Raw genomic sequence first — 24,293 nt, 5'->3', positions numbered from 1 at the left:
ATTTCATTTAAGAATTACTTCTTACATTCGAAGAATCCATTCTAATAACTGCTAGAGCTATATCTAATTTCGATTAATCCTTTCACAGTTTCTTTGTCTTAAATGTCGGGCTACGATTGAGCAGGATTTGATAGCACTTGTTTTAAGTCTTTCTAAAAGTTAGGCTAGCCAATGTTTAGAAAGACACACTAAAAATATTTTAGTTCTAAAACTTTAAATAGTAGAAATTCTCGGACGACAGAGATAGAGCCAGTTGAACGTTAGGTCATTGAAAAGAAGCAGAAAAATGCCATTGTTTAGGTGCCTTGCTTGTCTTAAAACCTACTATTTTATAAATAATTATTAAAAGCACGAATACAAATGAGGTAATTTTCGTCTTAATATAAAATTATCACAATTTGAAAAAAAAAACTACTTTAGGGTTCAATAGTACTTAAATTCTATTAATTGTTTGCGAATTTTAATTACATCTTAATTTATATGACAACCATTCAACATCAACAAGCATTTAGATTTGCTTATGCATTGTAATCTTTGAACTAAATTGTAAAAGATTTATGCGATATCACAAAGTAGCGTAGTGTGACTTGGTAGTTTACCCGTTTCTGCAGAATCATTTATCAACATGGCGCTTGCCGATGTTTGTGGGTTCCAAATTAATCATGGAAATTCTCATTTTTGTTTGGATGCCAATGACCCAATGGGAATGCCAACGTGGAATGATGCTATGACGATGTCTGAAAATTTCACTGTACCATGTGATATAGATGTATGTATATTTTAAATAGTAGAATCTAGATGTCAGCAGGCTGAAGTCACGGTAAAACTCCATTTTAGCGTATTTTATTCTCCGCTTCTTGTTTACCTCCAGTTGAGCGTATTTTATTATAACAATCGAAACACACCAAAACATTAGGAAAACACGATTTATTATTTGTATTGTATTTTTGTTTTAACAAATGAATATAGATTAGTTTTTCTTACTAAATCTAGAATTTACCCAAATTTCAAATTAAACAGGACTACTGAATGATAGACATCCATATTTAATCCATTAGGCACTAATTTTGACGTTTTAGTTCGTTTTAAACTAAATTACTTAATTTAATTAATATTTATTGACACTCACAAAAATGCACAACACACCTCTCCATGACAACTCTACTTACGCTTGAAGCTAAAGAAAACCACAAATAGGTTAGACTTTTTAAGTGGCCATGTACCGGAAGTTCCCCACTAGTGAACATCAAATAGCGGTCACGTGGTTTAAAAAAATAAATAAATTTGGTTGTCATTCAAAAGTCGTGTCTTATTTTAAAAAGCGCATGCAATATTTGATTTATTTCTTCATATAATGATAAACTTAATAGTTCTACAACCTCCAATTCATTTTTGTGACCTCCGGGCTGATATTTTAGAAGTTCTATTAATTTTGATGAGACCGACTTTTAAATTTAGCCTTCATTCTCCAATGCAAATTTTAAAATGCTTTTCTGGCATATTTAGCTTTGCCACCTATAGCATGTTTTTATAGCGTGAAAACCCGCCATTTTACTCGTGATAAACATTTTTTAAAAGTAATTCTAAGAAGGTCTCTGGAACTAAGACGAAAAATCGTCTGAAGTCATGCATCCGGTCCGTACGCCATATTGTTGTTAGCAACCGACCACGCCTCCGGGTTAGTGAGAAATACTAATATAGATTCTAAATGAATAAAAAAAACAACGAAGTGACTACGCGTCTCGAAAAGCGTGGCCCCTAAAGAATAGACTACGCGTCTCGCAGGTTTGATTTGCCATCTTGTAATTAAAAATGCTTACTTTTTACTTATCTATTATCACATCCACTGTGATTGAGTCAACGGTGTGTCAGCTGTAGTCTGAAGTTCATCGACCCTAAATTCAGAGTTCGAATCCGGGGTTAGCTCGGCCGCAAAGGCGGCCTTACGCGTAACGCGGAGCGAACCGCGCAAATGCGACCATAAAACAAAGAGACTGACTTTGTTTAAGACTAAGATTTTGATAATTTACTTTTGTTAAAAGTTGAAAAAAAAAATCCAAATTTAGAATATTGAATGTGCAATGTTCGTGTGTCCGAATTTTCATGGCAATGGGTGAAATACGTAAACTGTCGTAAATGTAACTCACAATTGCAAAGGTGGTTAAGTTTGTATTGTTACAAGTATCTCCCAGGCATGATACTATAAATAAACATTAATGAACTTACAATGACCCCAAAACTGAGGCCAACACAATTTCAAACAGCTATTGCGCATGCTGATAATTAAAATCAGTGTGAACTCACGGTGAACCCACGACAGTGTAAGGATTTTTCTCCCGCTGACGATCACATGATGTTTAATTGGAAAAAGTTCTAATGCTTTTTTATGTTTTTTTTTTTACCTTTTCTAATAAAAAATCGCATTCATAAAAAAAATAAGTAGATTTGTGTTTTCCTAATGTTTTTGTATGTTTCGGTTGTGTTTACAATAAAATGCGCTCAACTGGATTCAAGCGGGGAAATAAAATACGCTAAAGTGGAGTTTTACCGAAGTCACTCTAGTGCCTAGAATAATCTAGTTCAAGTAAATCTAGTTCATTTACTATTTCTACGTCAATTGTTGTCAAGTCAGGCTACTTTACTCATTTGTAGAGTAACATACGATCCGCGAACACACATAGATCTAGAGCTAGTAGGGTTGTCGCATCTGCCGCGTTAGCGGTAAAAACATGACAATACCACCAGAGTAGGCATCTCTGTGAGTGGCATGGTATATAGACCTACGTCCAAGTTCATAGGCCTCGTTCTCAAAATTTGTTACTTTTAATTGCCTATAAAGAAGGTAATAGCATACACAACTTTTTAAATTATTTTTTTTTGAGCTAGCTAAAGAAGAATGACTGCTTTCCATTTGTACTAATAACCATATTAATATTGTTAGCTTACTTTAATTAGGTAGTAATTTGACTAAAAGGGTAACGTTTATTTTTTTCAGTTCCAAAATGGTATATATAAAGCTTTCACAGAGGATGACAGCAAAGTAAAGATCCAGTTCAACCATGGAACCACAACTTTAGCATTCAAGTTTAAACATGGAGTCATTGTGGCAGTAGATTCTCGTGCAACAGCAGGGCCATCAATAGAATCCCAGACTGTTAAGAAAGTGATAGAGATCAACCCCTACCTGTTGGGGACCATGGCTGGTGGTGCTGCTGACTGTATGTTCTGGGAGAGAGTGTTGGCAAGACAATGCAGGTTACTTTTCATTTCTCCATATTTTTTTAAAAATTATGTCCTTAGTCCTATTATTTGCTTAAGTAAATCATCATCCATGAGTTATGTTATTGTTTCACTATCCTCAAAGACAGTGGTAGATGATTTAAGATAGTCAATCTAAGAAGTTTATTATGCTATTATTACTATTAAAAAGTTATCATTGCATTAGGTTCTGTTTATTATCAAATCTAGTTTTATTCTTTATGAGCACTCAAATAACCCATACAATATCTAAGAAACAATACATTGATCAATAGGATCTACGAACTGCGTAACAAAGAGAGAATATCTGTTGCTGCAGCCTCCAAACTACTTGCTAACATTGTTTATGATTACAAAGGAATGGGTCTTTCAATGGTACGTAATAAAAGCTTTACCACAATATTATTATATTATTTGATACTGCTATTATTTAAAATTGTGATAACTGATCTGATTATATTAATGTTTAAAATGTACTCAAAATCAAGATGATATCAAATCCTTTCAGAAAATTTCCTGCTTATTTTTCAGGGTACAATGATTGTAGGCTGGGACAAAAAGGTAATTAAAAATAAATGTTGTGTTGGGACAATTTAGGTCAAATCTGAAAACATGTCTATTGTGGTTTATTTTCATTAAAGTTGATTGTTAAGAGTTCTACTACTGTTTTCCTTAACATGTTGCCAATATCACTTAGATTTAAACATAAAAATGTTCAGCTTGTTTCTGTAATGCTTGGGTTTGTTGAATTTTATTTTTAGTATTCCCTCTAAAAATCATTGAGTATACTTTTTCTCCTTTCCCCCTCCCCCCTGCCTTCAATGTTTGTTATACTATAAAAGGTAGGGTTTTATTTTTTCCATTTCCAATTAGTTTTCTAGTTAACCATAATCAAGTGATTACAGTAAAAATGTGTTGATTTACCTAATGATTATTATTTGCAATATGTGTGTCAGTCTATTAAAATGTGTGTTGATCGCTACAACAGGGCCCAGGACTCTACTATGTAGACAGTGATGGTGAGAGGCTGGCAGGGAATTTGTTCTCTGTTGGCTCTGGCTCTGTGTATGCCTATGGTGTACTTGACAGTGGCTACAGCTGGGATTTGACTGAAAACGAGGCCTATGAACTTGGACGTAGGTCTATATACCATGCCACTCACAGAGATGCCTACTCTGGTGGTATTGTCAGTTGTAAGTCTTCAAGTTTACACTTTTGTGAAATGTTTGTTGCGTCTTTGGTGGTATGGTCAATTTTAAGTCTTTTAGTTTTAGTGTAGGCTCAAAAAGTTGTTTTACATTTGTCTAGTATGATTGTCTATAGTTTATTTTATTGTTTAGACTACACAATTTTAAATGCTTTGCCCTTTATTTACTCAGTTTTTGGACTGTATTTAATTTTTAAATATTTTCTAATGTAATAAAATAAATATCTCATATTAATATAGTTTTAAATTTATTTGAAATTCAATAATTTTAGTTGAGTTGGGCTTGTAGACCCTATATAACCTCATTATTTAATAGAATTTCATTCCAATGAAAAATTCTTAACATTATAGTTGATTTGGTCAGGTTCTCTAGTCCTACACACTTGCTTTTGTCCCCAGTGTATCACATGAAGCAGACAGGATGGGAGAAGATCTCTATGACAGATGTCACTGAGCTACACTACCAGTACCAGGATGAGAAGGCAAAAGGAAAGAAATAGTTTTCATTCACATTTTGCTATTGTTTAATTATTTTAGTATACAATTTTTCAAAACTAACAATGTTCACAATATCATTGAATGAAAACCTTGATTAGACTAAATTGGGAGGGGGTGGGGTTTGAATTATCACATGGCTAGATGTCATCTCATGTATTGATGTTTGTTTTTTATTGCATTAAAAAGTACAGATTTTGACATGTTTGATTTTTTTAATTTTAAACACAATTAACAACACACAGAATTCTTCACCCAATGTTTTATTACAAAGATAATGCTAATGTAAGCAGCAGGATTATCCATAGAAACTGTACATGTTTGAGACAAAAACAAGTTGAATATCACAACCTGGTTAGTACTGTATGGACATTTTAGTGGGGTCACTTTTTTGAATGGACATTTTAAAGAGGGAGTGGATTTTTACAAAGTGTAAGTTCTATTTCTGTTTGAAATATTAATTGTAATTTGTATTTCCTAACATCTGAAGGTCTTGATGGCGGGGTACAATTAAAATAATTTATTTCTGACAAGGCACTTTAGTGCAGATAATAGGCTTCTAGTCGTCAACTCTTGCTGCTAACATATCTTTCAGAATACAGGGAATTGGTTATGTACATAAAAATACTTTTTGTTTACAAAGACTTGATGAGTTGGAAAATGGAAATAAATGTTAGTCATTTGTTAAACATTGCACGCAGTTTTTTCCTTGAAAGTCACAAAAATAGTCATTTTCTTGAGAAAGCTGATGATTCCTTTTTGGAATTTTAATAGTTTAATCTTTATTTTCAATTTCAGTAGTTTCATTTCATGAAATCACTGGAAATTCAAGATTGAGTAAGAAAATGTTGATCAACTTTAAATGTAGATCTTTTAATAACTGTTGCATATTTACTTAAATTGTACATTTACTAAAAGTAGGGTGTACCTAAAGTCATCCTTTGTCAGTTACAATTTGGTCATTTAGTTTACTTTCAGCTAGCTGAATGAAAACCAACTTTAAATAGAGCTAATGTTACATGACTAGAGGTGGTGCTTGTTAAACACAATTTTAAATGGTTTTTATTTAACATCACATATCTACATATACACAAATGATTCGCAACACTTAACAGAAAAATTTCTTTTAGCTCATGATTGAAACAGCATAACAATTGATTTACAAAAGCATTTTGAAATCAAAGTTATCCATATTTTAATTTAACATTAACACTTTGAGTTAGCACCAGACATAAATCACAAAGAACCATATACAAATGTGCAGTAAAAACCAACACCCAATCAATATTGATCATATCTGTGCACTTATTACCAATCAACCATCCACTAATAACAGGTAAGCTAAACAGAGGAAACAAGGGCCTGCATAATGTTTGATTACTTAGCAACAGTTGCTTAGGTCAGGGCTATAAGTTTGTGTGATATTTACAATAATTTTAAACTAATTTTGACTGCAATAATTGTTCGCTTAAAAATGCCAAATAATTTCATTCATGTTCCTGTATTTAGGAAAAGCATTCTAAAAAAACAAATCATAACAATTTTTTTAAATGTTCAGATTAATAATGTTCAGTTTCTATCATACCAATCAAAATTTCACAATTATTGTTATGAATATAATTTATCCATATTTCTTAGCAAACATTCTGTTCGATAATCAAAATCAGTCAATTTAACTTTTCAACTGTTTCGAGCAAAAATTTCAAAATCCAGTTTACTGTAAAACACATGAAGTAGATTTTCTCATTTCCTTTTCATCCAATAAGTCTCTAGAATCTGCAACGTCGTCTTCGAAATCAAAGTCATCCTCGCTATCTCTCGGGGCGTCCATTGGAACAGGAATATAGTCTTTTCTAATACTGTCCATGTTTAGTTTGTTATTGGACCTTTTAGTCAATCTTGATTTGACTGCATCAGGGAAGTTAGCGATGTGCGCTGCGAAGCTGGGCTTGGCCGGTGTCAGTTTGTGAAGCTTTGTATCAGAGACTGACTTAAACTTGTGCGACTTGGCCAGGAGTGTACCAGATCTGGAAGCTTCTGTCAGGGCAATCTCAGTGCTGGGCAGGGCAGAGTGGCGGTGGTTGGTGTTCATGTGGCTGCTCAGGTGTTCTATGCCTTGCGGGGAGAGATAGGTGGCGTTGGTTTCTGAATGGGAGCAGGTGTTGAGGAAGTAATCAATGACAGGGATAGGTAGAGGTACACTCCAAGGGTCTGGTTCTGGTTCACTGAAATCCTGTTTAAAAAAATATATACATTGAAGTTATTTGTAAAAATATTTGTTTAATTCATGCAACCATGTAGACTTTGTTGAACAGATGAAACTGAGCATGAATGTATGCCACATTCTGAACTAGACCATTTTAATAAACTAATCTTTTAAAAAAGTACAACAAATATAAAAGATAAAATTAATTAGCTTTTAAATGCACGGAAAATGTGAAAATACATAGATGCTTTCTTTAATAATAGTTTTGGTCGCTAAAATATGTAAGAGATCTCATGCGTGCCAGAGAGCAATTTTGTTTTATTTTCTTATTTTCAGTGCATTTAAAAGATTATCATAGAGGTTTTATATAATTATAATTGTTTTATTTTCCAATTTTTAGTTATTAGTTCTAAATGAAGTTGATGCCACATACGACTAAACATATTTCTGTTCAAACCGGATTAGTAGCTTGCAATCCCTCAAAGATAATTATCTGCTCCTTTTTAGACCATAATTGACGCTCAGGCAAAAAATAGTTTATAAAGGACGAAATCTAATAGATCGATTGCTTGTAATTGATCTTGTTATCTCCCCTTTTTTATTAAATATAGTAATTTTTAAATTAACTTTGATGACTAACCTAATGTCTAATTAAATTTTAAAAATAGATACTGTCCTTGAAGACAAGTTCTGAATGAAGTTCCAATGTTTGCCACATGCTCCAAACGAATAAACAAAAAAAAAAAGACCGCGAACCAATTAAAAGCTTATAAAATTGAGCCACACTTTCTGAAAAGCTGATGTACTGTATAATGTTAAATAGCCCAACAAACCTGCAAGTACTGGTACTGAAGCAGTTCATTCATCAACTCTTGTCCACGTCTGTCTTTAAATGCTAATGGAGACCGATTATCCTGGACAACATTACATGAAAAAAAAAAATTTTTGTAATTATTAGTCAAGAAAGCAAAATCAAAATTATTATCTAAAAGTAGGGTTGATTTTAATTATATTACTAAAGATTTAGACAAGATAGCATCAACTGATGTTTAGAGCCTACCACAAAAAGTGATTATGAAACACTTAAAACAATATTTTTATTAACCATAAGCTCTAACCAGTCATGTAGGTATTCCCTAATTAAAAACTGACCTTATCCATTGAAAATTCTGATGCGCCATAATCTAACAGCATGCTAACCAGCTCTTTACCATCCTCCAGGCCATAAGCATAATGAAGGGCAGTACGGAAATACTAAATAGAATGAAAATTGCTTTCATAGAAGTGCCTTCTGTATTTAGATATAGCATTAAACAGGCACAACAGTGTAGTATTACCTATTTAATCATCCATATTTGGAATGCTAAGTCTCAAAGCGGGGGAGTAGGCCATATATACTTTAAAAGGTAAATAACATCTGATAAGTCTTATTTACATTATAATTAAATGTAAATTATTTAAAATGTTTATGATTTTTTATAGCCCAACATAAAAATACAGCAGTAAATTTAGACCAGGACTTGCTCGTGGTGTTGAATACATGAAATAAAGCATCGCTATTAATATGGGACCTACTTGGTCACGTATAGAGTCCAGTCTCTGCTGGCGCTGGTAGACCAGGGTCTCAGCTAACAGCTGTGTCACGCCAACACTCCCTCGGAGAACAGCTTTATGGAGAAGTGGTTGCCCATCACCCTGTCATAAACAAAAAGTAAAGTTAAAAAATTAAAAAGAGACCTACCCATATTTTTCTAAATAAATCAATAAAAAAAGCAATTAAAATTGTAACTTTTAATTAAAATATACTACATGTATTCTAGACGACATTAGAAATTTAAAAAAAAAATATTTTACAGGTATTCTACTGTCTGCTAGACAAGGTTCTAGGCTGTGCTCATCTGGGTGACGAAAATAAATAATTCTTCGAACTGTTTCTTCATCACATTCATCTACTGCCTTATGGAGAGCATTTACTTGTTCCTGGGTTTTATAAAAGATTGTATTGTAATTCAGGCTTTAGTAGCTAAAGCTAAAAGCAAAGATAGGTTTAAAAAAATTGTGTCAGTTCTTTCAACTTTATTTAGATAGTTCAAAGTTTTAAAGACCCTGCAGAAATATTTTCAGGCCATTCTTAAACGTAAGATTTCAAACCATAATTTATGTAGGTATATTTTTTCAAAAATAATTTATGTAATATGTTCTCAACACTTTAATTTTACTTTAAAGGATTTATTGCTTTCAAACAGAATTATTAATTTCGTCAATTTAAGTTTCTTAAAATATAAAAAATTTAACCTCGATTATCTGAATAGACGTATAGAATTGAAATAGTAAAATATTAATTCTTAATAGTATAAATATATGGACTGTAGGCTACATAATAAACCAACAACACCAAATGAAAGTATAGAAAATTATACCTGATACAGTGAAAGATATCTGTAGAAAGTGTCTGTATCATCTTCTTGGTTACAATTTATATTCTGTCAAATATTTCAAAACAGAAATGTTAACAAACTAGGATAAATTAACCACGTTTAGATATTTTTAAAATGGTTTCCTTGAAGTAAAGAGCACCAACCTGTAACGCAGCAGGAATGTATTGATAACCTTGTAAAATGAGGATCTGGCGACTCATCCCTTCTTCCTGGTACACCCATCTCACAACAGCCTGAAAATACATTCAGTGATTAGCTTCTGTTTTACTTTCAGTGATTAGCTTGTTTTACTTTCAGTGATTAGCTTGTTTTACTTTCAGTGATTAGCTTGTTTTACTTTCAGTGATTAGCTTGTTTTACTTTCAGTGATTAGCTTCTGTTTTACTTTCAATGATTGGTTTCTATTTTACTTTTACATTCAGTGATTAGGTTATATTTTAAAGTTCCATTTTCAAGCTCTCAAATATTCCAACTCAAATAAATATCCAATCAGAAGTCAAAATAATTAATCAGTTTTTAAATAAGCCAATTTTACAATGAAAGTATAAATCAGAAGCTAAAAATTATAATAGGTATATAAATTATAAATAGTGTGATATACATCTATGCAAAATCAAAATGATTCTTGACCTTCAAAACTATAACTTAAAGTCATTTTTATGCAATATAATATTAAGTGGCTCTAGCAAATATTATTCATAGAAATGTGTAAAAGAGTTATTGATGGAAAAGAGTTATTGATGGATAATATACAACAGTAATAGTTTTAGGTTGTAAGTTTAAAAAATACAACTTCTTTAAAAGACAATTCACATACTTAACTAAAGCTTACATTATCAATAGCTCTGATCATCCAAGTACATTGTCTTTCTTCTGCCATTTCCCTAGGGCATCTGTTGTACTGAGATAAATAAAGAATCAGATAGTTATTGCTTGGGAAACTGCCAATATACACATAAATTCCACTTTCTCTAGCTTATAACATTTCTAAAGTATCCTTTACAATGTGGCTGCTACTCTTCAGATCCAAATATTACAGTTCTTTTTTAACTAGGTATATTCATTAGTCATCAAATTCATATTTAACTTTTTAAAACTTTCTATTCATATAGGCCTTGTGTCACAGTCTAGTCTATTTTAACTTTGAAAGCTTCATTTTAGTCATATTATTATAACCATTGTTTAGTACACACCATGTAACTATTTATACATTTACACAAATATTTTGTACACACCATTCACCTACACATTGATCCCATTATAAATAGTACACACCATTCACCTACACATGGATACTATTATTCTGTACACATCATTCACCTACACACTGATACCATTATTTAGTACACACCATTCAACTATTTACACATTGACATCATTATTAAGTACAAACCATTCAATTATTTACCTCTATTCGCTGTGTGACAAGATATGGGGAACTTTTGCTGAGAATAAAATCCACTAACTGCTCACCTACACATTTCTCTATACAGTGAAACAGGACATTTTTGCCCTGTAGACAAGTATTATCATTGAATTATTTAAAAAAAATTAAAACTAAGTAAAGCTTTGTTCACAAGAAGTTGATTTCTTTACTTTCAGTACATATTTTTATATTATGTGACACTAATCTACAAGCTATTTTTACTCATTGCTGAAATAACTTTCTTCTTTTCCAAACATGTTATAGTAAAATATTGACAATAAAAAATATATTCAACAAGTTTTATTTAAAATACATTGGAAGATCTAATATGGCAAATAATTAGTAAACTGTTTTATTAATTCATTATTCATTTGTCCTTTTTAAAATCAATCTGCTGTTGTTAGTATTTTTTTTTGTTTTGTTTTTTATTTTTTTTAGATTTTTAACATGTTTGTAAGTAACTATTAGCTATTTGTTACAAAAGTTGATGTAACAAAACAAAAAAATCCACCTTGTAAAAAAGACAGTCCACTCTCACAGGCACCATGGGGATGATGGCCTTCAGTAAAGATGTTGATAGTTGTGGACGGTGTTCCAAGGCAGTGAAAAACAATGGAATGTCAATCTGTCCAATGGAAAGTCAACATATTTTGGTCTGAATGTATTACATTTACTCAACAGTTGTTTATTCTTACTTCATTAAAAAGCTTATACAAGTGATGCATCATGCAGGACTACATTTCTAGATAATAAATTGGCTCATTTTATTTAACAAAAACCAGCTGATCTCTGCCCAGTTGATTAATTTTTAGACATTTCGACTTGCCACAGTCATGAGATGGCATGGTCAAAAAGTAGAGTGGGTGACCTCTTACACAAGAGTATTGAGTTCAGATACTGAAATCAAGTCTGTAGGATGTCCATGAGTACACACAGTTCTGATGGTATCTGACTTATCTAGACCTATTGCACAGTTCTAACACACATACCAACTCACACTTGGGCACACAATGATCACACTGAGTATTATCAACAAATGGACCCAGCATGTTAAAGTAAAACTGACCTCATCCTCCCCCTTTAGAGTTATATCCACCCTGGCTCCCCTGTCCAGCAGTGTGTGCACTAGATCTGTGTTGCCCTGGGCCAGTGCATAAAATATTGGCGTCTTTCCTCTGTCACCCTGAACAAAAAGATTTACATCAGATTTGTTGATTATCATCATTGTTACATTTTCTTATGACATAGCAGTGAAATATATAAAAAAAATAATAGCAGCTCAAATAGTCTGGTAAAATATGGAATTTGATTCTAAACTTGATATTTCTACTCACAGTGTTTCTAAAGTTGATATTTCTATTCACAGTGTTTCTAAAGTTTATATTTCTACTCACCATGTTTCTAAAGTTGATATTTCTACTCACCATGTTTCTAAAGTTGATATTTCTACTCACCATGTTTCTAAAGTTGATATTTCTACTCACCATGTTTCTAAAGTTGATATTAATCTTCAGTTTGAGCCTCAACATTCTCCTCACAATTTGTGTATCCCCAGACAATACACTGTGTGCAAATTCCTGGGGAAGAAAGGTGTAGTCAGTCAATTTGCCCACAGAGCACCAAAAAAAATTTGTAGGAATTTAGTTAAAACCAGAATTAGAGTAGAACTTTATTTATTCTCTATTAACTTTCAATTGTGTTGATAATTATTTTCCTCTCAATACCAGTAAGTAGTTAAGTAGTTATGTGTAGGTTTTAGTTAAATGTTACATTAAAGTAACTGCTCTAGAGAACTTGTTTACTAATATGATAACCACACAGAACAAAACCATGCTATTAAGATTAATCTAAAGTATGCAGTAACTGGCTTTTAATTGTGTTAATGAAAATTAATGAATGAAGTAAAATTTGTTAAAATAATTCACGTACCATGGAGGACCGGATGCCACTGACCACACGTATGATGTTCTCAGTGCCCATCTCCAGAGCCAGCTGTAACAAGGTTTTTCCATTCTGTAACAGAAATGTTACAAAAATGTTACACAGCCTGGTATTTCCTTCTGATCTTACAGGGAAAATGAAGTTGTTAACATGCAAGCAAGAAAAGTTCAAGACAAGTAGTAGCTTCAGTGGTTAATGTCCTTAAGGGCTATCCTTATTGTTCTGTGAAATAATGGGATGAATGTCCTTAAGGGCTGTCTCTATTGTATTGTGATAAATTGAGATGAGTGTCCTTAAAGATGTAATCAGAGAATGTTATTAAAGAGAGTAATCAGAGAATGTAATTAGACGATGTAAGCAGAGAGTGTAATCAAACCAATGAACTCACTGACCTTCTGCACGTCCACTCTCACCCATTGGTTGATCAGCCTCCTCACACTCATGGCGTCATCACGCACCACGGCTTCCCATATCCCAGGCTGAAAGATAGAAAAAATGATCTAGTTAATCCAAGAGCCTCCCATATCCCAGGCTGAAAGATAGAAAGATGGAAAAAATGATCTAGTTAGTCCCAGTGGCATAGCGAGGTCAGGTGTCACCCGGTGCGGCACTTAATGGTTTCACCCCCAGGGGCGTAGCGACTCTTCCCGGGGAGTAATTTTCCATTTGCACCCCCCCCCCTCGAACTTTCCATTTGCACCCCCCCCCTCAAACTTTCGATTTGCACCCTCCCCCCTCAAATTTTTCTCTATATATTTTACTATTTTTTCCCTTGGTGTCACCCCTCTGGTTAGTCCTATACAGTATACAGTATACTATACAGTCTTCCATACCCCAAGCTGAAATATATTTTAAAATGTACAAGGTTAGTCTCACAGCTTTCATTCCCTGAAAGACTGAAAGATATTTTCAATCATTTAATTTAAAATATTTTTAATTTATTTAAATTGTCTACGTGAACTATGAATTATTATTATTATTTAGTAATATTTAGCTTATTCAAGGCCTATTCGTAACTAAGCAAAACAAATTAATAAAAGCACACAAAAACATGCAAATCCCTAGCAGTGAAATTATTTAGCTGGAGTTAGATCTATATACGTGGACAATGTAGCCAGATCTTGTCTACTAGACTAGATCTACTAAACTACTAAACTAAGACTAAAAACTACCAACCACCACCCCTTTCCCCACTACAGGAAAAAATACACTTTAAAATACAGTAATACACACCTAGAGAATCTACATTTTTTCTTTATCTGCTGCATTCCTTGCTAAATATAAACTTATGTAGCAAATAAAAAATTGTTATTTTCCTGGAATAACCGACGCTATCTAGTTTAGTTTGCGTCTCCGCTCAGAAATGGCTAATAAAATTTGAAATTCCCCTCAGTTAAATGAAGCTGTTGACATGCAAGGGGGAAGCAAGTACGCTGTCAAATTTTGTTTACGTCTAACATTTTCTTAGTTATCTTTCTTTGATAATAAATTCTTCGCATCTGATAAGGCTGTAGGATAGGTTGGAAATTTTAATTTGTCGAGTGCAGTGGATTAGGTAAGGGGGGGAGGAGCTAAATCGGAGCATTTGGTTCGTCCAGGAGGAAACGGTCTCCTCTCTATAGTCCTATGCCTATATATATATATATATATATATATATATATATATATATATATATATATATATATATATATATATATATATATATATATAGTTATCTATCCAATGACATGACACAGCTGCAAGAAGCTGACCAACAGTTTTGTGCCATGTCAGTAGCGTAGCCAGGGTCGTCTCATAGGGTGGCGGGGGGGTCAAATCTTTTCCCGCATCATAAATGTATATATCAGAGGCATAGCGCCCCTCCTCGGCCCCCTAGGACAAACTTTTGATGTGCACACCCCCCCCCCCCTAAAACCTTTCATTTGCACCCCCCCCTCAGACTTTTGATTTTGCACCCCCCGCTCAACCTTTATGTATCAACCGAGGGGTCTACGCCACTGTGCCATGTTCTCTAGAAAACGTCTCCCTTTAATACTAGCGATTATCCCAGCATTGTATCGCTCAGCCCACCTCACTCCCCCACCTCAACCCATTATATTTTTCCATTTTCTCCAGCAATGATGTTAGCTTTTTCTATAACCCCTCCCCTCCCCTACCATTTTAACAGTACCACTTTGGTGGCGCCTCACTAAGTCTGAGCCGACCGGGCGAGATAGAAGTTGCTTGAAATAAATAGAGTTTTGGTGCAAAACAATATCACAAGATTATGGGCTGGGTGCTTCGATACTTCAGGTGTAATTGTATTGGTCAATGACTCAATACCACATGTCTAAGGAAAAGAAACGTCCGCATTTCTTAGAGAGAAAAAAAAGTAACGGCATATCTAAGAAAAAAAAACGTACAATACATCTAAGAAAAAAAACAACCTAACACATATTTTGGAAAAAAAAAACACATAGGGGGGCCTACCACGTATGTAAGATTTAAAAAAAAATACAACATATTAATGACATAATATCTAAAAAAAAAACCTACCACATATCTCAGAAAAAAAACCTACCACATATCTCAGAAAAACAAACCTACAATATATTTCAGAAAAAAACCTACCACATATCTCAGACAAAAAACCTACCACATATCTCAGAAAATAAAAACCTACCACATATCTCAGGGGAAAAAACAACCTACCACATATCTCTGAAAAAACCTACCACATATCTCAGAAAAAAAACCTACCACATATCTCAGAAAAAACAAACCTAACACATATCTCAGAAAAAAAAAACTAACACATATCTCAAAAAAAAACAACTACCACATATCTCAAAAAAAAAAAAACTACCACGTATCTCAGAAAAAAAAAACTACCACATATCTCAGAAAAAAAAAACTACCACGTATCTCAGAAAAAAAACCTACCACATATCTCAGAAAAAAAAACCTACCACATATCTCAGAAAAAAAATCCTACCACATATCTAAAAAAAAAACAACCACATATCTCAGAAAAAACCTACCACCTACCTCAGAAAAAAACCTACCACATATCTCAGAAAAAATAACCTACCACATATCTCAGAAAAAAACAAACCTACCACATATCTCAGAAAAAATAACCTACCACATATCTCAGAAAAAAACCTACCACATATCTCAGAAAAAAACCTACCACATATCTCATAAAAAAACCTACCACACATCTCAGAAAAAAAACCTACCACATATCTCAGAAAAAAACCTACCACATATCTCAGAAAAACGTCCTTGACGAAGGCGGGGATGTCTGGTGACGTGGTCAGCAGCTCCAGCGGGAATTCCCCAAGCTGTGGAAGAGAAAACCAGCTGCTGTATGCCGGGAAAACATGTGCATTAACAAGTCGGTGTGATACAAGTTCGCACTTTCTGTAGTCTGTGAGTTCACCGTGCCTATAACAAGTCGGTGTGATACAAGTTCGCACTTTCTGTAGTCTGTGAGTTCACCGTGCCTATAACAAGTCGGTGTGATACAAGTTCGCACTTTCTGCAGTCTGGGAATTCAATGTCACTTAACAAGTCGGATACAAGTTTGCACTTTCTGTAGTCTGTGAGTTCACGGTGCCTTAACAAGTCGGTATGATACAAGTTTGCACTTTCTGTAGTCTGGGAATTCACCGTGCCTTAACAAGTCGGTATGATACAAGTTCGCACTTTCTGTAGTCTGTGAGTTCAGCTTGCCTTAACAAGTCGGTGTGATACAAGTTCACACTTTCTGCAGTCTGGGAATTCACTGTGCCTTTACAAGTCGGATACAAGTTCACACAGTCTGCACACACCAGTGTTTCTTCCAGACTTTTTTCTCCGGGGGGGGCACTTGAAATCTTCGGGGGGGCGGTAAACTTTCTTCGGGGGGGGCGGACACTGTTAAAAGTATATATTTTCTATATAAATTATATAAATTTCATTTCGTTCGGGGGGCGGTAAAAAATTTTCTGGGGGGCTTCGCCCCCCCCCCCCGAAGAGATGCCTGGAAGAAACTCTGGCACACACAGTCTTGCACCGCGTTATGTATATTTTGATTTAGCTCATGCTTTAGCTCACATTATGATCATACATTTTTTAAAAACTTATACTTTAAATTAGCACACACACTTAGCTCAAACTTCAATTTAGCACACTATTTGTTTAGCTCACACTTTAATTTATCTCCCAGTTTAGGTTAACTCCCACTTTCTAGCTCACATTTTGTTTAAGTTCACACTTTTAGTTAACATTTTAGCTCACACTTTTTTTTTCAAGCTCATATTTGTTTTAGCTCACACTTTTAGCTCACAATTTGTTTAAAATTCACACTGTTAGTTTACATTTTTAGCTCACACTTTTTTTTCAAGCTCATATTTTGTTTAAGCTGACACTTTAGCTCAGACTTCGACCCGCCACTAGTACAGCACTGCTCACCTGGTTGGCGATGTACAAATCAGCGTTACACCTGAGGAAGGCCTCAACCACGTCACAGTCCGGCTGTCCACCCTTCAGGTAACACATCAGCGGTGTGTTGCCCTCCTGCAAACAGAAAATAAATTTCCATCATTTTTTTCCCTCGGGAATTCTTAATTTTTTAATTTCCCCCATAGGTTTTCTTTCAAGATGTGTCAAAGGACGACACTAATGAAGTCTGTTTTAACGAAGGTTCTCAATGGGATGGGTGTGGGAGTATGATCGGTATCAGAGTTAAGGTCAAGGCCAGTGTAAGAGTGTATGGTTAGAGTAGCTTTGGTCCATCCAACGTATGAAAAAGGGGTTCAAATGTTGTAGAATACCGGAGTTGTATTACAGCGTACCGCTCTGCTGTAGTATCGACCAGTAGATCTAAGGGCATATGCCTGTAGTGTTAGAACCACTGCACTAAGCTAATCAGACGGACCTTGTGACAGGATCGATCCACAGACAATCGGGAGAAATCTTGCATGTCGACTACAGCTACCTGTCACAGACCAGAAATACGAGTTACCTCCCACAAGCCAAAAATAAACCTTGAAAATCTTGATTATCCTCCCACTAACTCGAACTAAACTCGGATTGTGGCCTTGATTAATTCAATATGCTGCTGTTTTAGTGTAGGATTCAAGTTTACGTTTGACCCATTAGATCACGTTGACTACGGTAGAAACCCTTTCCCTCAGATCACGCTGATTTCTATAGATCTTGCAGATCACGTTGCATACAACCGACCCCTCAGATCACGTTGGATACACTTGAGCCCCACCCCCATATTACGTTGAATACACTTAAGCCCCACCCCCAGATCACGTTGAATACAGCCGACCCCTCCTCATATTATTTAAGTATGCATGGAATAAGAACTACAACTTCATCTGTTTCGTCAAGTACCGGACACAAATCTGTCCGCCATGTCTGTCAAGGTAGAATCACTACATGGTTTAGGTCACGTGATGTGGTGTTAAAACGTGGCTGACAGCTGGACGTGGTCAGTACGGTCGCTATGTTTTCAGTTGTGATCGATTCACCCAGTTCAATATGGCCCTATTTAGTCCACACTCGCCCTAGTGCCCATTAGTGACCAGTACCCGCGTCATGATGAGACGACTGGATACAAGTGGCTTAACTAGGGCTTAACTCGGACATTGGATGACCAAACTATAACTCAGATATTGGATGACCAATCTATAACCCGAACATTGGATGACCGATTTAAAACCCGGACATTGACTGGTCCATAACCTGGACATTGGTCCAAACATTGAATGATTTGTCCATAACTTGGACATTGAATGACCTGTCCACAATCCGGACACTGACTGACCAGTCCCTCTCCTGTTTGATACCGAGATGGATCACGGATCAAGCGTTCTCACGGCATCGATCCCAGATACCCCTGACTTGAATCACATCATTGATCACAGATACCTGACTTGAATCACAGCATCGATCACAGATACCCCTGACTTGAATCACAGCATCGATCACAGATACCCCTGACTTGAATCACAGCATCGATCACAGATACCCCTGATTTGAATCACAGCATCGATCACAGATACCCCTGACTTGAATCACATCATTGATCACAGATACCCCTGACTTGAATCACAGCATCGATCACAGATACCCCTGACTTGAATCAGAGCATCGAACACAGATACCCCTGACTTGAATCAGAGCATCGAACACAGATACCCCTGACTTGAATCAAAGCATCGATCACTGATACCCCTGACTTGAATCACGACGCTCAAAAGTCGATCATCAATGTTTGTAAATACAGCGGTAGTCCCGCGTGGAACGACTTGTGTTAGCTGGGGGGGGGGGGGGAGGGTGGTCAAATAGATTTCATTGAACCACTGAGACGATGGGGGGCTAAGATGTTTGGTGTGTCAAATAGAGACTAAACAGAACAAAGGGACAGGAGAACAAATACATTAACGGCATCATAATAGGTTCGCTAGAATAGGCTAACTACGATTGGCTAATTACAATGGGTTATCCACAGTGGGTTAACTACGGTGGATTATCCAAAGTGGGTTGACTACGATGGGTTAACTACAAAAACTTAAAATATCTTTACACTTGTAAATGTGTGTATTTATTTTTTCCAAAGCATTCGAGATTATACTTTAATTATTGCATAACACCAAAATAAATACACCTTTATATCAGCTACACATTACATGTGATAATATATTGGAAGTAAGTAAGAACACTTTTGTGGGCATTCAAATGTAGGGTCGCCTAGAGTGGATGTTGAAGGACATTCCAGTTTTTTAGGAAGGCATAACTGGCTGACATATGGGTAGGGTAGAAAGGCAAAAGGGGTAAACAGTGTAGCAGAGTTTCATGAAGAATAAGAGATGGAAGGTAGTTTGGCAGATAATAGGCTAGTAAACCGTCTAGTTATCCCCCCCCCCCCACCCAAACACACGCGCACACATATAATATATTTAACGCTATTTATCGAAGCATCAACGATTGTTAACATCCAAGGCTTTTAGCTCTTCCCCCATGCCCTACCTTAGCAGTTAAGCTCACATTAATCTAGACAAAATGTCACTTAGCACTTAAGCTCACATTAATCTAGACAAAATGTCAGTTAGCATTTAAACTTCCAATGTCGTCCCCATTAATCTAAAGAAAATGTCAAATAGCACTTAAACTCCCATTAATCTAGCTCAAATATCAATTAGCACTTATGATCCATATACAATAACGTGGGGGGAAAAAATGTTTTCACGGGAATCAAAAAAAAATAATAAGACCAATGAAATAAAGTTAGAATTCATGTTTTTTGCTTAATTTAAAACGTGTGCGTTCATCCTTTAGAATATAGATGTACAACTTTTTTCTTTAGCTGTTATGATTTTTGTTTTAAATTGTGCGTGACCTGACACAAAAATTACATGTAAAAAAATTATTAAAACATGTTTAAATAACGTTTACAGAATTATATGCACTTGTCATTTTCTTTTTAATATTTAATTATGAACCACTTTAAATAACTAACTAGTGCACAAAAGTATGTTATTAATACGTTGTTTTTTTTTGTTTGTTTTTTCATTACTTAAAAATTTAATACAATGACTAAAACCTTGCGAGACAAATGAATGTAAACAATGTGCGGGGAAAACTTCAGTCCAATTTGATGTCACATTGCATTGACATCAGATCTGGAACGACATGTTAAGTTTGAAAGAAATCGGTCCATTTGAAATTGTCAAAATTTCGCTCGCCCGTTTCGACCCTTAAGACAAAAATTAAATTAAATAATGTAACAAAAAAAGTAATAGGTTTAACTTAAGTTTTGGAACTATTTTTAAATGACATGTTTATAGCAGTAGAAGGGACTCAAATGACATGTTTATAGCAGTAGAAGGGACTCAAATGACATGTTTATAGCAGTAGAAGGGACTCAAATGACATGTTTATAGCAGTAGAAGGGACTTAAGAATAAAAAAAAAATCTGGAATGCCCAAATGTTGTCTAGACATAAACCCCATTCAGACGTCATGAAAACAAAGCCAATGTGGGACGACATGTTTGACACGTACGTAGACACATTCGTCTCAATAATTGTCAAGTCTTCAAGCTTCCAATCTCCCCCTCCCCCACCCCTCCCCCACCCCCACAAAAAAAAATTGACATCTGGCTGACGGACGACACCCAACTCTTCAGACAATGTCTGGAATCTAGTCAGCAGTTCTCGCAGAAAAATCCAGACCTCCATTTTTTTTGCACTGTCGTGTTAGCGAGGGCAGACATTTTCTCTTTTAAATCAAACAAAGAACTCGATAAAGCCACTTGTTTTTATCTACCGCTCAGTCTGACCGAAAAGAGGTTCTTTAACCAAAAGTTTTCTCTTTACGTTAGGGTAACATCCGAAAAGGTCAAAATCACGTTATGATGTACGAAACAAAAGAAGTCAGTATACAATATGCGTGTTAGACGGACGCAACATTTAAAAATAAAGATCTTGACAAAGGTAAGCTATGGTAAAAATAACGAGGGAATCTGAAGAATCACAAAACAAATTATTATTGTCTAGCAATAATTGGATTTTCCCGATTGTTTGAGCATCTTTTACAGAGGATAAACTGGAAATTCCCGAAGAACAGAAAAGAAAAAAACGTGTACCGGAAAGTTTATCGGAGCCTAAGCCTCAAGTAGACGTGACTGGTCCAGGATAAAGGAAGATGGGACCCTATCATATTTTCTTCCCTGGACATTTTCTTCCCCTGCTATCCTGGGCCATAGGGAAATTAAAGAGCGCGAAAACTCGGGCGCCCGGTTGAAAAGGACAACGGACGACATGGGCGGGTTATTTCCGGTCGTAATTGAATGAGGGACGAGGTGGGGATAAATTCATGTTTCATCACGTTTACATAACACGTTCATTATTTATTTTTCTCGGAGAATCCCGTCTGTCCGACGAGAAAACGTCAATCGTATCGTTTCCATTTCACTGTTGACGTGTTCACTTTCAGGATTTAACAAAGGAATAAAATTAAGTTGTGTTTTCTTTTTTTTTTTTTTTTTTTTTTTTTTTTTTGTTTAAAAGATTAAAGAGTGGGTCAAAAATGTGTTATCGGGATTAAAAATAATACACGATTTTGTTTTAAATTATGGATTAAATAGCGAGATAAAAATTGTGTTATCGGGATTAAAATGTTTTTTTCTTTAAATATTTAGGATAGTGATTAAAAAGCGAGAGAAAAAAAGCCAGAATAGAAATTAGAAGGGTGGATTTAGGCCTACAACTTTAATCGAGGTTAAATGAGTCTGATATATTTGTCAAAAATATATTTTGCCTAAAAGTAAAAGCACTTTCAGAAGTTGAATTCTAGAAGTCTCTTCTTAAAGACAGTAGTAAGGAAGTCCAGAGTTTATTCCAGGCATCTCCCCCCCCCCCCCCGAACGAAATGAAATGTGTATAATTTATATAGAAAATATATACTTTTAACAGTGTCCGCCCCCGTCCGCCCCCAAAGAAAGTCTACCACCCCCCCCCCCCCCCCCCCCACTCTGAGAATTTCAAGTGCCCCCCCCCCCCCCCGGAGAAAAAGTCTGGAAGAAACACTGAGGAAATCTAAGGGGGGGGGGGCGGGCTTCCATAAATGATTTATGACGTCATGTGTTCTTTTTTTTGTGACTATTTTTGCTACCCATCGTCCACACATATTCACAAAAATGACGCCAAACTACAGCCTACCGCCCTCACCCCCTCATTCGTTCAAACTGCATTTTTTGGGTGTTTTTTTTTAAATAGCGATTGAGTTTGATCACCGTTGAGTATATTGATCAATAATTATTACAATTATTAAAAAGTCTATCGAAACTTTTAAATAAATGCAAAGCTCCAGTTTACACCATTACTTTCTAAAACTCAAAAGTGTTATGCCACATTTCTAAACCACCTCCACCCCCTTCTACCGTCACACATCAAACTAAAGCTTTTCCCAAATAACTTTTTTTTATTCGTTTTCGAACAACTGTACGAATCATTCAAATCATAAGCAAAAGGCAGGTCTGTTTCTCTGTCTAACAAAAGCGACGAAACTTTTTAAACGCAAACACCCTGACGTCTGATGATCGAAGTCTAGAAATTTCTCCCGCCACGCGAAGAATGGAAGTACGTAAACAAACGACCCCAATAGCGACCCTTGCAGACGCTAAGAAATCCACTCTGGGAGCTGGGAAATAATTCAAACACTCGCGAGATTTGACGAGAAAGTTGGGACTGGACTAAGTTGGATTGGACCAGGACAAAGGCGAAGAAATACTCGGTCAATAGCAGACGATAAATTGCGAATGGAATATTGACTCCCATAGAGTAGTTAACGCGCGCGCCCAACAATATTACTTGTTTCTTTTATTCCCCCCCCCCCCCACACACACACATTTTGTATTTGGCTGAGCCAACACAAAACTCACGTCAGCAATTTTTAAGGGAAAAGATTTTTTTTTTGCTTGGCTGTGTACTTTGCTAAACGTAGATTTGTATTTATCTTTGGATATTTTCTTCATTGCAGAGGAAGTAGAGTCCATCTTTAAATGCAGAACCAGTACATTAAAGGTATTTAGAAGCCACTATAAAACACACGTTATTTAAGAAGTACCTACCACTGGGAGGGGTGCAAGAGTGTCTTTGTAGGGGTGGGGGTGCAAGAGTGTCTAATATAGGGATGGGGGGGGGGAGTGTCTAATGTTGGAGTGGGGGGGGGCCAAGAGGGTGTAATGTAGGGGTGGGGGCGCAAGAGGGTCGAATGTAGGGGTGGGGGTGTAAGAGTATCTAATAAAGGGATGGGGGGGGCAAGAGTGTCTAATATAGGGATATGGGGCCAAGAGTGTCTAATGTATGGGTGGGGGGGGGGGCAAGAGTGTCTAAAAATATAGGAGTGGGGGTCCAAGAGTGTCTAATGAGATATCCATCCATATTTTCACACTTTATCTACAGCAAGCTAAAAGTGGAAAAGACATAGAAACTTCACCGAAGTGACTTTAGGCCTACGCTAACCAGACGGGATGTTGAATTTATTCCCTCCACAAGAAGGGGGTACGACTTTTGGACTGGGTGGGGTTGTGTATATGTACAAATTACATTTATCACCAACATAAATATACTTAAAAACGCAAACGTGTAAAATCCTGAATGAAAAAAAAATCGAACCGAAGAGTTGAAGTGTTTTTGTAATTAAAACAGAAGCTGATTTAAGAAATGAAATCACGAGCCATATTTATAGTAACAAAATTAGTTCCACTTGGGTGAGAAGGCGATGTATGAAAAGAGAAATAGGTGCAATGAGCTCTATGTTGCCATGGCAACTAATTGT

At 35.6% G+C, this 24,293-nt stretch overlaps 2 protein-coding genes across 2 annotated transcripts in view; one reads left to right on the top strand and one right to left on the bottom strand.

Annotated features, from left to right (window-relative positions):
• The first annotated feature begins 586 nt into the window (after positions 1–586).
• On the top strand, positions 587–5,161 carry LOC131951281 (proteasome subunit beta type-5). The gene is made up of 6 exons (XM_059313637.1): positions 587–769; positions 2,996–3,255; positions 3,534–3,633; positions 3,790–3,819; positions 4,247–4,451; positions 4,865–5,161. The coding sequence occupies exons 1-6, from the start codon at positions 626–628 to the stop codon at positions 4,963–4,965; spliced, it is 840 nt and encodes a 279-aa protein (XP_059169620.1). The 5' UTR covers positions 587–625; the 3' UTR covers positions 4,966–5,161.
• Positions 5,162–5,250: 89 nt separating this feature from the next.
• The window catches only part of LOC131951279 (uncharacterized), a 132,653-nt gene continuing 113,610 nt past the window's right edge, over positions 5,251–24,293 (bottom strand). The window contains exons 4-19 of the mRNA XM_059313635.1: positions 17,410–17,514; positions 16,218–16,298; positions 13,364–13,450; positions 12,960–13,043; positions 12,515–12,607; positions 12,097–12,213; positions 11,542–11,655; positions 11,013–11,117; positions 10,437–10,505; positions 9,748–9,837; positions 9,587–9,649; positions 9,021–9,146; positions 8,742–8,861; positions 8,319–8,420; positions 8,000–8,080; positions 5,251–7,193 (exon numbers count right to left, since the gene is read on the bottom strand). Of these exons, the coding sequence (XP_059169618.1) occupies positions 6,675–7,193; positions 8,000–8,080; positions 8,319–8,420; positions 8,742–8,861; positions 9,021–9,146; positions 9,587–9,649; positions 9,748–9,837; positions 10,437–10,505; positions 11,013–11,117; positions 11,542–11,655; positions 12,097–12,213; positions 12,515–12,607; positions 12,960–13,043; positions 13,364–13,450; positions 16,218–16,298; positions 17,410–17,514 (1,956 nt within the window). The 3' untranslated portion in view covers positions 5,251–6,674. The remainder of the gene's footprint in view (positions 7,194–7,999; positions 8,081–8,318; positions 8,421–8,741; positions 8,862–9,020; positions 9,147–9,586; positions 9,650–9,747; positions 9,838–10,436; positions 10,506–11,012; positions 11,118–11,541; positions 11,656–12,096; positions 12,214–12,514; positions 12,608–12,959; positions 13,044–13,363; positions 13,451–16,217; positions 16,299–17,409; positions 17,515–24,293) is intronic.

This window comes from Physella acuta, unplaced genomic scaffold, assembly GCF_028476545.2.
Source record: "Physella acuta isolate Inbredline_101_S28 unplaced genomic scaffold, ASM2847654v3 ptg000806l, whole genome shotgun sequence".
NCBI classification, from domain to species: Eukaryota; Metazoa; Mollusca; class Gastropoda; family Physidae; genus Physella; species Physella acuta.
This window is presented reverse-complemented; position numbering and strand designations above follow the sequence as displayed.